Source organism: Musca autumnalis, unplaced genomic scaffold (genome assembly GCF_047663935.1).
Source record: "Musca autumnalis isolate F117 unplaced genomic scaffold, ASM4766393v1 scaffold_4, whole genome shotgun sequence".
Classification (NCBI taxonomy): domain Eukaryota; kingdom Metazoa; phylum Arthropoda; class Insecta; order Diptera; family Muscidae; genus Musca; species Musca autumnalis.
This window is the reverse complement of record NW_027411977.1, coordinates 46,371,710-46,390,190: the sequence shown is the minus strand read 5'-3', so window position 1 is coordinate 46,390,190 and position 18,481 is coordinate 46,371,710. Positions and strand designations below refer to the sequence as shown.

At 37.1% G+C, this 18,481-nt stretch overlaps 2 protein-coding genes across 4 annotated transcripts in view; both read left to right on the top strand.

The window, feature by feature from the left end:
• The window catches only part of LOC141403880 (G-protein coupled receptor Mth2-like), a 536,210-nt gene that overhangs the window by 184,542 nt on the left and 333,187 nt on the right, over positions 1-18,481 (top strand). The window lies entirely within an intron of this gene.
• LOC141403883 (G-protein coupled receptor Mth2-like) lies at positions 860-17,960 on the top strand. The gene is made up of 7 exons (XM_073986949.1): positions 860-1,439; positions 9,702-9,861; positions 9,928-10,107; positions 16,882-17,121; positions 17,201-17,360; positions 17,447-17,641; positions 17,734-17,960. The coding sequence occupies exons 1-7, from the start codon at positions 945-947 to the stop codon at positions 17,810-17,812; spliced, it is 1,509 nt and encodes a 502-aa protein (XP_073843050.1). The 5' UTR covers positions 860-944; the 3' UTR covers positions 17,813-17,960.

Sequence of the window (18,481 nt, the reverse complement as noted above, 5' to 3'; positions counted from 1 at the left end):
ACCGTAAATCGGGGGGTACCGTTATATGGGGGCTATACCAAAACGTGGGTCTATGTCCACAACTTTTGTTATATAAATTTATTGACACTTAAGAACCCTAAATGTCAAATTATAGCTAAATCAGTCTGAAAATGTAGCTAAAAACAGCAAAATACCGTAAATCGGGGGGTACCGTTATATGGGGACTATACCAAAACGTGGACCGATATAGCCCATCATCGAACTTGACCTGCCTGCAAACAAAAAACGTATTTTCCCAAAATTTCAGCGTTCTATCTCCATTTTTGTGGATGCTAGAGTGATTACCACAGACGGACGGTTGGACGTGCACCAATCGACTCAGAATTTTACCCTGATCAAGAATATATATACTTTATAGGGTCGCAAATGAGTATTTCAATGCGTTACAAACGGAAAAACAAACTTAATATACCCTCCATACTATGGTGGAGGGTATAAAAATAGTGCAAATTATATGAGGTTTTGTTAACATCCTTTGAATAGTGAATCATTTTTATCATATTTCTGTTTCAACTTGGAGAAAACATGTAATTTTTCTTTTCCCAACTGCAATGATTGAATAAATCAACTAAAAATTGTGTCAAAAATAGATATTGTTGCTCAAACAAATGCAAAAAATGTAAGCTTCTTCTACTATAAAGCAACGATCTTTTTGTAATCTCGTTGCTATCATCACTTGCAACATTAAATTTGAAATCCCCAGCTAATTTAAAAATCCATAAATATAATTTGTTGTAATAAGTAAATTACATGCAACAGTAATGGAATAGAATAATTTCTTTAACCACTGTAAGCAATGACGTAGCTTGGCGGTTTATTCATCCGTACAACGTGAAGCAGTTGCCAGTTTTATTTGATTGAACATAGTTTAGCTGTAAATGCAAACGAAAGAAGACCTGCGAATGTAATTGCTAGTAAATACAATGACGCGTACAATTGTGTTATCGGTACTATTAATTTCAACAACCATAGCAATACAAACGGACCAGGAGAAATGTCCCTTTAAGGATACCGTCGATTTAACAAACCAAACGTTATTGGCCAACGGTTCCTACATTTATCAAAATATTTTAATACCCAAGGAAAATGTAAGCCTATATCAATATCACCTAGAATTTCTTGACAAAAAGTATCGAACCAAAGGACACCCAAGAGGATGTGCATGTGGTCCCAAATTGTCCGGCCGATATTGTTTAAAATTGTGTTGCGAACATGGAAAATTCTACAATCAAACTTCATTGAGTTGTGAAAAAATACCCAACAATCGAAATGTATCCGATGAACTGGAAGTGAGGATGGTCAACGATAAACTCTATAAATCTGTTAATTTATTTGAGAATTTCATAATGCAAGTGGGTTTGCCATGTGCTAAACCTCAAGTTCTATCAGACGCCTTGGAAGAATGGGATATTTTAGAGGTATGTATGTAATTTTTATTGTAAATTAAATTCAACAAAATACGCAATACGCTCTAATGTACAAGAAATGAGTCAAAAAGGCCATGAATAGTATCGGTAAAATGTTATTTATAAGACCAGTGTAGTTGCTTGTAATTGGCAGTGGTTTTGTAAGATTTAAATAAATATCAGAACAACAGCGAAAATGAGTTACTTGCTATTTTGAAATATGAAAACTGTTCGTGTTGTGAAACTATTACTCTATAAGACGTAGTTTGGTCGTGTATTAGAATATCTTCTGTTCCTATATTAGAAGACCTTTTGGTCATCTATTAGTATACCCTGGCTTTTCTGTTAGATTACCTTTGGTCTTCTATATGAATATCTTTTTGTCAGATATGAGAAGATCTTTGATCTGCTGTAAAAAAACTTTGATCTTCCATAAGAAGACCTTTACTTTTCTATAAAAGATCTATGGTCTTCTACGAGGGCTGCACGAAAACTATCTGGCCTAGGCAACACCGCGTATTACCAGGCGCCATTTGAATTTTTTTTTTGACAGTTTGACAGTTTTTATCCTATACGTACTCAGGATAGTTTGTCATACGACCTTGTGTTGTGTTGTTTACAGCGACTTGCAAAACAAAAAAACAAAAAAAGGAATTTACTTGTGAACATTTTCGTTTGATCATTTTTCGCAACTTTTGACGTGGATAATGTTGATGAAGGGCTATCGTGTGGCACTATGAACAACTGTTTTAATGAATTCAATCGTTGCCGACACTAGCCAAAAAACGAAGGTCGTGAGGGTAGCCCAAAATCTACCGTTTTGCAAAACAAAAAAAAAAAAAAAAAAAAACAGTAAAAAGTCGTTAAGTTCGGCCGGGCCGAACTTTTTATACCCTCCACCATAAAATAGTCTTAACTAAAATGGAATAATTAGTGTCCTTTCACAATTTTAGGTGGAACAAATTTTGGACCATGGATAGATACACCAATTGTCTTAATTATCAAATCTAATCTAAACAAGTAAGAACGGCGTTAAGTTCGGCCGGGCCGAACTTGTTATGCCCTCCACCACAAGTTGTATAGAAGTAAAATAGAATAATTAGTTTCCTTTCGTGTATGAAGAAGACTTAATACTAAATTTCTATGGGGGCTGTTTCAAAATGTCGATCTATACCGACAAATTTCTGACGGAAAGTTTTTAGGCTCAAAGAAGACTAAATACCAAATTTCCTATATTTCGGTAAGAGAATGTGACTAAAACTTAAAAAATACCGAATGTCAAGAAGTACGCTTCTATGGGAATATAGGAAGATGTGGACCTATACTGATAATACTCTTCTGGAATATTTTATAACTCTTGGAAGACGAAATAACGAATTTCAGCCATTTCGGTTGGATATTGACGTCACAATCTTCAGTATTACAAAAATCGGGAGGTACCGTTCTATGGGGGCTATATGAAGGCGTGGACCTATACCGACAAATTTTTTTGAGCACCCCCAACAAAGTCTAAATACCAAATTTCAGCCATTTCGGTGGAATATTGAGGCCAAAGCGTTCAAAAAATACCGAAAATCGAGAGGTACGGTTCTATGGGGGCTATATAAAGGTGTGGACCGATACCGACAAAATTCTGGGGGAAAGTTTTATACCCCTAAAGAAGACTACGTACCAAATTTCAGCCATTTTGGTAGGATAATGAAGCTAAAACCTTAAAAATACCGAAAATCGGGAGGTACCGTTCTATGGGGGCTATATAAAGGTGTGGACTGATACCGACAAAAATCTGGGGGAAGTTTTTATACCCCTAAAGAAGACTACATACCAAATTTCAGCCATTTTGGTAGGATAATGAAGCTAAAACCTTAAAAATACCGAAAATCGGGAGGTACCGTTCTATGGGGGCTATATGAAGGCGTGGACCTATACCGACAAATTTTTTTGAGCACCACCAACAAAGTCTAAATACCAAATTTCAGCCATTTCGGTGGAATATTGAGGCCAAAGCGTTCAAAATACCGAAAATCGGGAGGTACCGTTCTATGGGGGCTATATGAAGGCATGGACCGATACCGACAAAGTTCTGGGGGAAGTTTTATACCACCAACGTATACTAAGTACATTTCGGTTCAGCCATTTCGGTGTGATAATGCAGCTAAAACCTTGAAAATACCGAAAATCGGGAGGTACCGTTCTATGGGGGCTATATAAAGGTGTGGACCGATACCGACAAAATTCTGGGGGAAAGTTTTATACCCTAAAGAAGACTACGTACCAAATTTCAGCCATTTTGGTAGGATAATGAAGCTAAAACCTTAAAAATACCGAAAATCGAGAGGTACGGTTCTATGGGGGCTATATAAAGGTGTGGACCGATACCGACAAAATTCTGGGGGAAAGTTTTATACCCCTAAAGAAGACTACGTACCAAATTTCAGCCATTTTGGTAGGATAATGAAGCTAAAGCCTTAAAAATACCGAAAATCGGGAGGTACCGTTCTATGGGGGCTATATAAAGGTGTGGACTGATACCGACAAAAATCTGGGGGAAGTTTTTATACCCCTAAAGAAGACTACATACCAAATTTCAGCCATTTTGGTAGGATAATGAAGCTAAAACCTTAAAAATACCGAAAATCGGGAGGTACCGTTCTATGGGGGCTATATGAAGGTGTGGACCGATACCGACAAAATTCTGGGGGAAAGTTTTATTCCCTTAAAGAAGACTACGTACCAAATTTTAGCAATTTTGGCAGGATAATGAAGCTAAAACATTAAAAATACCGAAAATCGGGAGGTACCGTTCTATGGGGGCTATATCAAAACGTGGACCGATATATCCCATTTTCAATACCAACCATCCTGCAAGTAATAAAAACTTCTGTACCAAATTTTGACTCTCTATCTTTAAAATTGCGAGCTGTATCTTGATTTCAACAGACAGACGGACGGACGGACGGACAGACGGACGGACGGACAGACGGACATTGTCAAATCGACATAGAATTTTATGCTGATCAATAATATATATACTTTATAGGGTCTCCGACGAATATTTCGATGTGTTACAAACGGAATGACAAATTAATTTATACCCTACATATGGTGGAGGGTATAAAAATGTGTTCAGCCAGGTGAAAGGTACCACCTACGGGACTATATCAAAATGTCAACCTATCTTTATAATTTTTGGTGGAAAAGTTTTGTAACTGCAGAGAACCACAAAAGTCAAATTAAATAGAGGGTAGTTCTATCAAACAATGTAGACCCTCAAATTCGGAAAATCGGGAGGTACCGTTATATAGGAGCTATACGAAAAGATGGGCCTGTGTTGACGAATTTTAGTGAAGAAGTTTCGTGATCACTGAAAATTCAAATGTCAAATTATAGCTAGTTCGATTAAAAATTGTAAAATCGGCAGGTACCGTTATATGGGGGCTATACCAAAACATGGACCTATGTTGGCGATGTTCGGTGGAGAAGTTTGATGACCACTGAGAACCTCAAATGTCAATTTACAGCTAGTTTGGGTGAAAATTGTAGCTAAAATTCTCAAAATACCGAAAATTGGGAGGTATCGTTATATGGGGGCTATACCAAATCATGGACCTATGTTGGCGATGTTCGGTGGAGAAGTTTGATGACCACTGAGAACCTCAACTGTCAATTTACAGCTAGTTCGGGTGAAAATTGTTGCTAAAATTCTCAAAATACCGAAAATCGGGGGCTATACCAAACCATGGACCTATGTTGGCGATGTTCGGTGGAGAAGTTTGATGACCACTGAGAACCTCAAATGTCAATTTACAGCTAGTTCGATTAAAAATTGTAGCTAAAATTCTCAAAATACCGAACATCGGGAGGTATCGTTATATGGGGGCTATACCAAACCATGGACCTATGTTGTCGATGTTTGGTGGAGAAGTTTGATGACCACTTAGAACCTCAAATGTCAATTTACAGCTAGTTCGGGTGAAAATTGTAGCTAAAATTCTCAAAATACAGAAAATCGCGATGTACCGTTATATGGGGGCTATACCAAAACATGGACCTATGTTGACGATGTTTGGTGAAGAAGTTTAATGACTACTCAGAACCTCAAATGTCAATTTACATATATTTCGGGTGAAAATTGTAGCTAACATTTTTAAAATACCAAAAACCGGGAGGTACCGTTATATGGGGGCTATACCAAAACGTGGACCGATATAGCCCATCATCGAACTTGACCTGCCTGCAAACAAAAGACCCATCTTCCCAAAATTTCAGCGACCTATCTCCATTTTTGTGGATGCTAGAGTTATTACCACAGACGGACGGACGGACAGATCGACTCAGAATTTTACGCTGATCAAGAATATATATACTTTATAGGGTCGCAAATGATTATTTCAATGCGTTACAAACGGAAAAGCAAACTTAATATACCCTCCATACTATGGTGGACGGTATAAAAATAAGCCGTGCGTGAACGGATAATGCAAGATCGCCATATTATATACCATGAGATAGCGACATTCTTGGGTCATTTCTTCCACCAACTAACATTTGACTTGGCCGCAAAAATGGATTTTTCTCGTTAGATCCAGCAAAATTGGACAATCGCTTGAAAAGAGGCTCTTGTGAATTTTTTCAAAGAAATCGTAAATAACCAGTAAGGAAAGGATCAAAGTCGGGCGGGGCCGACGTTTTGATATAGCCCCCATAGAACGCTACCACCCGATTTTCGGTATTTTAAAGTTTTTAGCCTCATTATCGGACCGAACTGTCTGAAATTTGGTACTTAGTCTTACTTGGGTGTATAAAACTTTCCCCCAGAAATTTGTCGGTAAATGTCCACGCCTTCATATAGCCCCGATAGAACAGTAACTCTCGATTTTCGGTATTTTGAAGGTTGTGGCCACAATCATCTACTATCGAAATGTATGAAATTTGCTATTTGGTCTTCATTTGGGGCATTTAACCTTCCATATGAAATTTTTCGGTATAGGTCCACGCCTTCATTTATCTCCCATAGAACGTACCTCCCGATTTTCGGTATTTTGAAGGTTGTTGCCTGAATATTCTTCAAAATTCTTTTTATTCTTCTCCGTTGGGGGTATAAAACTTTCTCTTAGAAACTCGTAGGTACAGGTCCACGTCTTAGTAAAGCCCCCATAGGACGGTACCTCCCCATTTCCGGTATTTTGAAAGTTGTGGTCTCAATATTCCATCGAAATGGCTGAAATTTGATATTTCGTCTTCATTTGGGGTATTAAACGTTCCATATGAAACCTGTTGGTATAGGTCCATGCCTTAGTATAGCCTCCATAGAAAGGTACCTCACTATTTCCGGTATTTTGTAGTCTGTGGCCTCAATATTCCATCGAATTTCGGTATTTTGAAGGTTAACCACATTGTTTTACTGAACATGCTGAAATTTGGTATTTAGCCTTCTTCATAAACGAAAGGAAACTAATTGTTCCATTTGACCTCAATACAACTCGTGGTGGAGGGTATAACAAGTTCGGCCTGGCCGTTCTTACTTGGTTTTTGTATAAGAAGACCCTTACTTAAGTCTTCTATCTGATGTCAGACTACCTTTGTTTATGTCATACTCTTTGGTATAATATCAGACTTTATAAATTTGAGAAAATACCTTCCTAGTCAGATGATGCAGTACCTTCCTTTATGTCAGATTGCCTAGTTTAAGGTCATAATAGATTATTCTGATGTCAAGCTAACTTAGTATGCTGTCAGACTAACCTTTGGACTCATTCTTATGTCAGACTACCTTAATTTATTTCAGGGTACCTTGGCTTGAGGCCATACTAACCTAGAATAGAGTAAGACTACATTAGTTTGAGGTCAGATGATCCTAGTCTAATGTTAGACTACCTTTATTGATGTCAGACTTTTTAGTCTGACGTCATACTACCTATGTTTGAGATAAGACTGTCTTAAACTTGCATCATACTTTCCTAATCCGATGTCAGACTATCTGTTTTGATGTCAGACTTTTTAGTCTGACGTCATACTACCTGAGTTTAAGGTAAGACGAAGACCTTTAGTCTTCTATAAGTGTAACTTTGGTGTTTATAATTATATAATTGTGGTCTTCTTCGATGTAGCCATGTCCGTCCAGGCATCCAGCCAAACTTGCGCGCACGATAACTCTCAAACGGATCAACCGATTTGGTACAAACTTGTCCAAGCTGAGTTTATATTCTAAAATTCTGACAACCACGATAATATTACCTTAGTGGGCAAGTCCGTTCTTTATGGCTTAACTAAAATTTTTTTTCTAGAATCGTGTTAAATTTTAATAGCGGGTAGTCGTTAATTATATTTTTTTATTAGGGAAATCACTGCTTAAACATCTCTCACATTGAAGTTTTTAGTAGACCTTGTGGTCTTTGTTACAGCATGTATTCCTTAGCTTCTCGATAATGGAACGAATATTCCAAAAACGCCGCCCAGAATAATTACTGTACTTTATTCTGATATCAAACTACCTCAATCTAATGTCAGTCTGCTTCTCCTGACGTCAGACTCCTAAGTTTGATGTCAGACTACCTTCGTTTGAGGTACATCAGTCTAATGTCAAATTAGCATAGTCTGATGTCAGGCATACCTAGTTGATAATAAGGGCTCATTCTACCTTAGTCTGATACCCGACTACCTCAGGTTTATGTCAAATTCCTCAGTCTTATGTCAGACAAAATTTGTATATGTCAGACACCTTAGTTTGAAGTCCTGTTAAGTTTGCTACCATACTAACCTAGTCTGAAGTTAAAACAACATAATCTGATAGCAGGCTCCATAGTCTCATATCAAAATAATCAAGTCTGATGTCAAACTACCTAATTCTGGCATCGCACTAGGGATAGGTAAGTCGACTTTCGAATAATCGATTAGTCGACTTTTTGCAGTCAAAAGTCTAAAAATCGTAGTCGACTTTTTTCTGGAGGAAAAATCGCATAATCGATTATCTTGTGATCGATTTTCGAGTTTGACCATAGATCAACAATCTGGCGGTTTTACACTTTTGGCGGTTTTACAGTTTCAAAGGAAAACTCGAAAATCGACGAATAGTCGATTATAATCGATTTTCTGCGGTTATTGAAAAGTCGAAAGTCGTTTTAGTTTTAGACCAAAATCGAGAAGTAGAAAAATCGATTATTGCTTCCTATTACCTATCTCTACATCGCACTAACCAAGTCTTATGTCAGACTATCCTAGTTAATTGTTGGAACTCATTCTACTTTAGTCTGATACCTGACTTTCTCAGGTTGATGTCAGACTCCTCAGTCTGATGTCAGACTACCTTTATTTATGCCAGAGTCCTTAGTTAGGTCATACTAACTTAGTATGATGTCAAAAACCTTTAGTTTGAGGTCATACTACCTTGGTATGATGTCAAACTAACATAGTCTGATATCAGACTACCTCAGTCTGATGTCAGACTGCCTTAGTTTGATGTCATACTAACTACTAGTCTATTTTTGTTGCTTTAGGGTAGATTGTGTTGGTGTAGAAACACCACCCAAGGTGTAGAAACACCTTGCAACATAATAATAATTATTCTACCTTAGTATATCAAACTGATGTAGTCTTTTCTAGGTGTCAGACTCCTTACTTTGATTTCAGACTACCTTAGTTTATGGCAGACCACCTTAGTCTGGTATCATACAGACCTAGTCTGATGTCAAACTAACTTAGCCTGATGTCAGACTAACCTGTAAGACTACCTTAGTTTGAAGTCGGATGACCCCAGTATGATGTAAGACTCTTTAGTCTGGCGTCATACTAGCTTAGTTTCCAATATAAGAATAATTATTCTACCTTACTGTGATATCGGACCGATGTAGTCGTTTCTAGGTGTCAGACTCTTTAGTCTGATTTCAAACTATGTACCATAGTTTATGGGCAGACCACCTTAGTCTGGTATCATACTGACCTAGTCTGACGTCAAACTAACATAGCCTGATGTCAGACTAACCTAGTTGATAGTTCGCGCTTATTCTATCCTAGTCTGATATCAGACTACCTCAGTTTGACGTCGCACTCCATAGTCTGATATCAAACTACTTTTCTTGATATCAGACTCCTTAGTCTGATGGGATACTTTCTTAATTTGAGATCATACTAATGCAGTCTGTTTTTGGTGTTTTGATTGGGTCTGTCACTGCGTTAAGGAGGTTAATAGGTCAATCAATCAATCAATAGACCTTGTAATTCAGCTATTCTACCTTATAATAATGGTCTATACTTTCTTATACATCTATCATACAGAATGGTATACTGGAGATCTACAGTGCCGCCGCCAAGCTTGACACGGTCAGTTATTGCATTACATCGATCTGGAATGAAACTACAAATGTAAATATTTTTAAACCTGTCAGTTGTCCGATGAAATCTGAAGCTGGTTTTACAACTCTTTTGAATACATACGGTGAGTAGTCAGTCCAATTTTCATAGATAGGTATGCAAATAAAATTATTTTTTTACTTTTTTTTAGGTATGCTGCTGTCGGTATTATTCCTTATACCAACAATTGTGGTTCATTTACTTTTAAAGGAACTGCGTGAAAAGAAAATATTCATATCCTATTTAATAGCTCTAACTGTGGGCTATTCAACTTTAACCCTGATAAATGTATCACATGCGAGATTTGATACTATCGGATGCAGTTTGATTGGTGAGTAGAAATGTTGTTTGTTTCTTAAAGTTGGGGTATCAAAAGAAAAACTGTATAAGTTTTTTTTTTAAATTTCATGATAAAAAATTGGGCGGGATTTTTGGAATATTCGCACCATTATCGAGAAAAGTATGGATAATAAAATTATAGCGTTGTGAGAGACGACAAAAACTACTAATACTGCGAGAGGTATAGGAAGGAGTGGCCTTATATATTTTGACATATCGGTGGACAATATGTCAGGAATTATTGGTTTTTACTAGCAAAATAAAATGATGATCACAATGCAATGAAAAATCCCAGACGATCCGAAAAGCGTCCTTTATCTGCATTAAACCATAAAAAATGGCCCAGCATGGTCCGTGGAACTAATTTTGAGAGTAATTCCTTTCTGTGGTTATCGTGCGAACCAGTCATGTTCTAATTTAAGAGCTTTCGCCTTATTATGACAGGATGCATGGACATGGCCACGAAAAACATAATGTCATTGCAATTATAATCATAAGGACTACCTTGTTTGTGCTCAGACTTTGGCAATCTTAAAATCTAACAAAACTAAAAACTTTAGGGGGTGACACATAAAAAAATCCGACCACAATTTTTTCTCTTTGGATTAAAACCAGTCTAGTGCACATAAGCAAAGGTTGGACCAATATCAGTCACGTTATCGCATCCACCAGTCAACTTTGTTGGTATTCGTAAAGTATTTGTAGAACTTTCGTGTCAATTGTTATTCTAAATTAGTTTGGTGTCAGAAATACTAATTTTCTTGAAGTCAAACTCGATAGTCTAATGTAAGACTACCTTAGACTGGTATCATACTAACCTAGTTTGATTTCAGACTTCCTTAGTCTGATGCCAGACTTCTTAGTCTGATGTCAGTCTACCTAATTTGTGATCAGACTGCTTCAGTAGCTTATCAAGCTAACTTAGCCTGATGTCAGACTAGCCTAGTTAATATCAGACTACCACAATTAAGACTCATTCTACTTAAAGTCTGATGTCAAACTTCTTAGTCTGATCATGCTAATCTAGTCTAATCATACTAACCTAGTCCGATATCAGACTACCATAATTTGAATGTCATACTTCCTTAGTTTGATGCCAGACTTCAATAGTTAAATGTCAGACTACTTTCCGTGATGTCAGACTCTTTAGTCTGGTATCAGACTAACTCAGTTTTAGGTAAGATTTCTTTAGACTGGTATCTGACTAACCTAGTTTGAGATCAGACTACCCTAGTTTCATGTGAGACTGTTTTTAGTCTGATGTCAGATTACTTTATTTGGAAATCAGGCTACCTAAGTCTCGTATCAAGCTATTATAGTGTAATGTCAAGCCAACTACTACTTAAGTCCGATGCCAGATTCTTTCGTCTGATGTCAAACTACCATTCTTGATGTCAGACTTCACGTTTTGTGTCAGACTACCCTAGTCTGATGTCAGACTCCGTTTCCTAACGTCAGACTACCATGGTGGCGGATCATACTAACCTAGTATGATGTCAAACTATCCTAGTTTGAGGACAGATTACCCTTGTCTGATGTCAGATATGATACAAGTCTACCATGGTCTGACATCATACGACTTTAGTCTGATATCAGACTACCATAGTTTGAGATACGATTTCAGTAGCCTGATGTCATACTACAATAGTTTGAAATCAGACGACCTTGATCTTCTATCAAACTAACCTAGTCTGATGTCAAACTAACTTAGTTTGATGTCAGACTAAGCTAGTTGATGCTATACTATCATAGTTAGGACTCATTCTACTGAAGTCTTATGTCAGATTCCTTAGTCTGATGCCAAACTAAGTTTCTTGATGTCAGACTTCACGTTTTGTGTCAGACTACCCTAGTCTGATGTCAGACTCCGTTTCCTAACGTCAGACTACCATGGTGGCGGATCATACTAACCTAGTATGATGTCAAATTATCCTAGTTTGAGGACAGATTACCCTTGTCTGATGTCAGACTACTTAGTACGATACAAGTCTAAATTGATTTCAGTAGCCTGATGTCATACTACTATAGTTTGAAATCAGACGACCTTGATCTTCTATCAAACTGACCTAGTCTGATGTCAAACTAACTTAGGCTGATGTCAGACTAAGCTAGTTGATTCTATACTATCATAGTTAGGACTCATTCTACTTAATTCTAATGTAAGATTACTTAGTCTGATGTCAAACTAAATTTCTTGATGTAAGACTCCTATATGATACAAGTCTACCATGGTCTGACATCATACGACTTTAGTCTGATATCAGACTACCATAGTTTGAGATACGATTTCAGTAGCCTGATGTCTTACTACAATAGTTTAAAATCAGACGACCTTGATCGACTATCAAACTAACCTAGTCTGATGTCAAACTAACTTAGTCTGATGTCAGACTAAGCTAGTTGATGCTATACTATCATAGTGAGGACTCATTCTACTGAAGTCTTATGTCAGATTCCTTAGTCTGATGCCAAACTAGTCTGGTATCAGACTAACTCAGTTTTAGGTAAGATTTCTTTAGTCTGGTATCTGACTAACCTAGTTTGTTGACAGACTACCTTAGTTTGAGATCAGACTACCCTAGTTTCATGTGAGACTGTTTTTAGTCTGATGACAGATTACTTTATTTGGAAATCAGGCTACCTAAGTCTCGTATCAAGCTATTATAGTGTAATGTCAAGCCAACTACCACTTAAGTCCGATGCCAGATTCTTTCGTCTGATGTCAAACTACCATTCTTGATGTCAGACTTCACGTTTTGTGTCAGACTACCCTAGTCTGATGTCAGACTCCGTTTCCTAACGTCAGACTACCATGGTGGCGGATCATACTAACCTAGTATGATGTCAAACTATCCTAGTTTGAGGACAGATTACCCTTGTCTGATGTCAGATATGATACAAGTCTACCATGGTCTGACATCATACGACTTAAGTCTGATATCAGACTACCATAGTTTGAGATACGATTTCAGTAGCCTGATGTCATACTACAATAGTTTGAAATCAGACGACCTTGATCTTCTATCAAACTAACCTAGTCTGATGTCAAACTAACTTAGTTTGATGTCAGACTAAGCTAGTTGATGCTATACTATCATAGTTAGGACTCATTCTACTGAAGTCTTATGTCAGATTCCTTAGTCTGATGCCAAACTAAGTTTCTTGATGTCAGACTTCACGTTTTGTGTCAGACTACCCTAGTCTGATGTCAGACTCCGTTTCCTAACGTCAGACTACCATGGTGGCGGATCATACTAACCTAGTATGATGTCAAATTATCCTAGTTTGAGGACAGATTACCCTTGTCTGATGTCAGACTCCTTAGTACGATACAAGTCTAAATTGATTTCAGTAGCCTGATGTCATACTACTATAGTTTGAAATCAGACGACCTTGATCTTCTATCAAACTGACCTAGTCTGATGTCAAACTAACTTAGGCTGATGTCAGACTAAGCTAGTTGATTCTATACTATCATAGTTAGGACTCATTCTACTTAATTCTAATGTAAGATTACTTAGTCTGATGTCAAACTAAATTTCTTGATGTAAGACTCCTATATGATACAAGTCTACCATGGTCTGACATCATACGACTTTAGTCTGATATCAGACTACCATAGTTTGAGATACGATTTCAGTAGCCTGATGTCTTACTACAATAGTTTGAAATCAGACGACCTTGATCGACTATCAAACTAACCTAGTCTGATGTCAAACTAACTTAGTCTGATGTCAGACTAAGCTAGTTGATTCTATACTATCATAGTTAGGACTCATTCTACTTAATTCTAATGTAAGATTACTTAGTCTGATGTCAAACTAAATTTCTTGATGTAAGACTCCTCAGTCCGATGTCAGACTAGCTAAGTTTGAGGTTATATTAAACTATTGATATTATACCACTTTTATTTGAGGTTACACTAACGTAGTCTGATGTCCGACCACCTTTCTAGATGCCAGACTCTTTAGTATGAGGTAACATTTACATAGTGTGAGGTCATAATAACCTAGTCTGTCAAACTAATATCTAGTCAAACTAACATCTGGACTGGTTTGAAACTAACCTAGTTTAGTCAATATACTTTATCTAGGCATTCAAACTACACTTCGTGATGTCAGACTCCTTAGTCTGGTATCAGATTACCACAGGTTTAGGTCAGATTACCCTAGCCTAGTGTAGTTTAATGTCAGACTACCTTAGATTAGTATGATGGTAACCTAGCCTAATATCATATTAGCTTAATGTGATGTTAGAATATGTCAGTCAGATGTCAGACTACTTTACCTAGCACTCATATGGAAATTTGAACACGATCCCAAAGTTGGCCTTAAATTGGATTTAAACATAAAAGGGTTTAACTTTTGAGGCGGTAATGCCATCAAAGATTCTGACACAAGCTCTTCTAAATAGGATAAGTGCAACGGTCGAATCTAAACTTCGCATTCAGCAGGTAGGATTTCGAGCAAATAAATCGTGCATTGTCCACATAAATACATTTCGAATAATAATGGAACAAACAAAAGAATGGTAAACCCACATACATATATCTAACCTTCGTCGACTAGACTACTGTTTTCGACAGCGTTTACTTTAAGTGCAGAGTTCTACACAATGTACGACTCTCGGAACCGTTCAATCCTATGTCGGGTGTAAGACAGGGCTGTTTACTTTCACCTATTTATTCTGCTGGTCATCGACAAAGTACTCACTGACACAAACGTTAACAAAAACTGAGGAGTTCAATGAATACCAGCAATAGCGAATGACGCATCACCCAGGAAGATTTTTGTAGAGGCCCTATGCTTCTCAATAACAATAATCATAAAAAGAAGAAAATCGAAATTGATAGGGCACACGTTGAGAAAAAATAACGATGAACTATGCCGTTATGCCCTAGATTTGAATCCTCAAGGAAGCAGGAAAAAAGGAAGACCTAAAAACTCCTGTGAAAGAAGTCTTATGAAGGAGTTAGAACCCACCGGAAAATCATAGAGCGAAATAAAAGCAATAGCGAATGACACATCATTCTGAAGGATTTTTGTAGATGCCCTATGCTTCTCAAAGAGTAAAGCGGGAAAGAAGAAGAATATCTGAAGAAATGGACCGACATGATCCATGTTGAAACTGGATATTTTTTTTTAGGAATTATTTCGTCCACGAAACACTTTATATCTCTGTAAACGGGACCACAAGGAGTACCTTCGGTGAAAATTTCAAAACTTAAGCAAAAATTTAGAACTTTTGTAAAGGAGGTACCCGAAGGTGTTGTCCCATATAGACCTTCTTGGAGCTTGATGTAGGTTTGAAAGAAGTTTTATGATGTACAAAGTTTCGGCCAAATCGGATGCTTAATTCGTAAATAATCGTACTCATTAGTAATTTTAGTTGGTTCCGACAGGGGTCTGTACAGCTCCCGAAAAAAAATTAACTGTTGTAATATAGGGCGTGAGGACAATCTAATGAAAAGGACCAAGGGCCTGTCCAGTGGACTGACATTCTGTACCAATATTCTGTACCAATTTTGAATTTTTTTGGTGGGTGGTACCCGAAATTTATACCGAATGGACCATCTTTAAACTCAAAATTTGAAGAAAATCCGTTCGAGACTTATTGTGTGGCATGTCATCCAGACGGACAGATTAAATCGACTCCGACTTGTATTACTTGAGGCATTTTAAAATGATTGCAAACTTTTGAGCTGAGTTTGTTTTATGATCGACAAACTTACAGATCAAATCGTGAAATTTCTACCAGACTTAGATGAGGTTCCAATATGGACTCAATCAGCCCACTCCTTCGGGTACCTCCCACACAACATTTCGGATAAGTTCAGTTTAGGACCTGCTCTCGAACCGCTTTGATTTTTGTTGCAGCTACTTGTATTCACTCCCCCCCATACGAAGGTACAAGTTTCATCATGACACCTTGTGTAGTGGTTGGAGCGCAAGATAACTCTCGAACGGATTTGTCGATTCGGTCCAAAATTTGGCCTTCGTAATATTTTATCAAAACATAGTTTAAATTCGAATATGGGCTATATAGGTCCACTCCTTCAGGTACCTCCCCCACAAAACTTCAAAAATGTTCCGAAAATTTTGCGCACGTTAACTCTTGGAGGGAGTGACCAATGTAATCCATACTTTGCACATCCTAATATATCTACCATTACGACGGTAAAAGTTTTTTTCAGGGGCAAGTCCACATTTCTTGGGAAAACAGCCCGAAAGGTGTAAAAAACCCCTATGTCACCATATGTGGCGGTCGGAGAGCACGATAACCTTCGAACTGTTCAACCGATTTGGTCCAACATTTGGTCTTCGTCATATTATATACAAACTTAGTTTCATGGGCAATACTGGTCCACAACTTTCGGTACTTTTCCCCAATATTTAAAAAATGTCACTTAAATGCTAGGACAATATCACTTGAATGGGGCAACCAATTTGGTCCAAACTTTGGATCTCCTAATATTCGATCAAAATTTAGTTTAACTTCTAAAATGGCCCATATCGGTCATCCCTAAGGGTACCTGTCCTACAAAACTTCAACATTTGGGTCTTAGTGCAGTTAATTCCTAATCCACATTTTTGTCGGCAAGTTCAAATGTCTAAAAAGGGCCACAAAATTCTGAAGAGACCTTAAATACATTCGATCTCTCCGTAGGTAATAGTTTCACTTCACATTGGCTGAGGGTATATATCTGTCGGCAAAGCCAACTGACACTTTTTTTACTTGTTTCATCATGATTTTTATTTTTTTTCAGGTTACATTGGTTATTATTTCTTAATGGCTGCCTTCCTTTGGATAAGTGTTTTATGTTTTGATATTTGGTATACCTTCAATTCAAATGCTTATAATTCCGCGAGACGTTTTAAAATATACTCTCTATATGCCTGGGGTTTATCAGGCCTAATGACAGGTGTTGTAATATGGAGTCAATTATCGGATTATGTCGATGAGATATATAAGCCAGGAATCGGTTTTGAAATGTGTTGGCTAAATAGTAAGTATAGCAAGGCACTCGAAATGGTGTTTCATTGTTTGAACAAATTTTTTTATTTTATTATCTTATTGATTTTTAGCCAGTAAATGGTCCGCTGTCATTTATTTATATGGTCCAAATACAATTATTTTGATATTCAGTCTCATAACATGTATCTATGTAATGAAAATTATGCATCGATGTGCTTCGGATAGAATTGATGAAAAGGAAAAACGAACACAGAACATCTTTAGGGAAAGGTGAGTATTATAGTCATTCTGACTCCTTGTTCATTTTCCATTCTGATGCCGGAAGAGTAAAAGTCCATTAATTCTTGTATTTTCAGAATTGTACTATTGCTACGTCTCTTTATTCTAATGGGCATAACATGGTTTATGGACATTTTATCGTTCTGTCTACGCAATTATCCAGAAATTGACAGGTTCTTCATATTAACCGATTTTTGTAATGCCGTCCAAGGTGTTTTAATATTTATACTATTCGTTATGAGGCGTAAGGTGATGCTACTGCTAAAGGCGAGGTAAGTGTTCTGACCGAAATCCTATGAACTACATACATGCGCAATATTTATTTCTTAATTAAATAAATATTTTATTTTTTTTTTGTTTTCAGATTTCAGAAAAAATCTCTCGAAGACAATGTTGACAATTCATTTCAATTCCACACAACATCTTTTAGTACAAAAATATAAAGAAGTACTGCTTAGTTTTCATTCATACATTTTGTTTATATTTTTTATGGAATAAATTAAAATGTTAAATTTTTTATATCGATCCGATTAAAAAACAAGTTAAAAAGTATCAATCGGCTTTGTCGACAGAGATATACCCTCAGCCTATGTGAATCGAAACTTTCATCTACATACAGAATTTTGTGGCTCTTTTTGGACATTTGAACTTGCCGACAAAAATGTGGATTAGGATTAAAGTTCAAAATTTTGCGGAGGAGGTACTTGGAGGAATGGACCGATATAGTCCATTATGGAAGTTGATTTTATTTTGGGGGGTCATAGATTTTCGATTGATATAGCGCCCCTTAGTCACTTTAGTGGGTCATAGTAAAACTTTTGGATCAGTATGCCAGGAAACATGGACTTGCCCACGGAAAACATAATCTCGCTGTAAACGGGACCACAACGAACAGCATCGGTATACATTTCCCAATGATCTTCGAACAGACCCTAAACTGCATTTAGACATAAATGTTGAACTTTTGTGGGGGAGGTACCCTAAGGAGAGGACTGATATCAACCATTTTAGACGTTAAACTAAATTTGGACAAAATATGACGAAGACCAAATTTTGGACCAAATCGATTGCTCTGTTCGAGAGTTATCTTGCGCTCCAACTACTACACACTG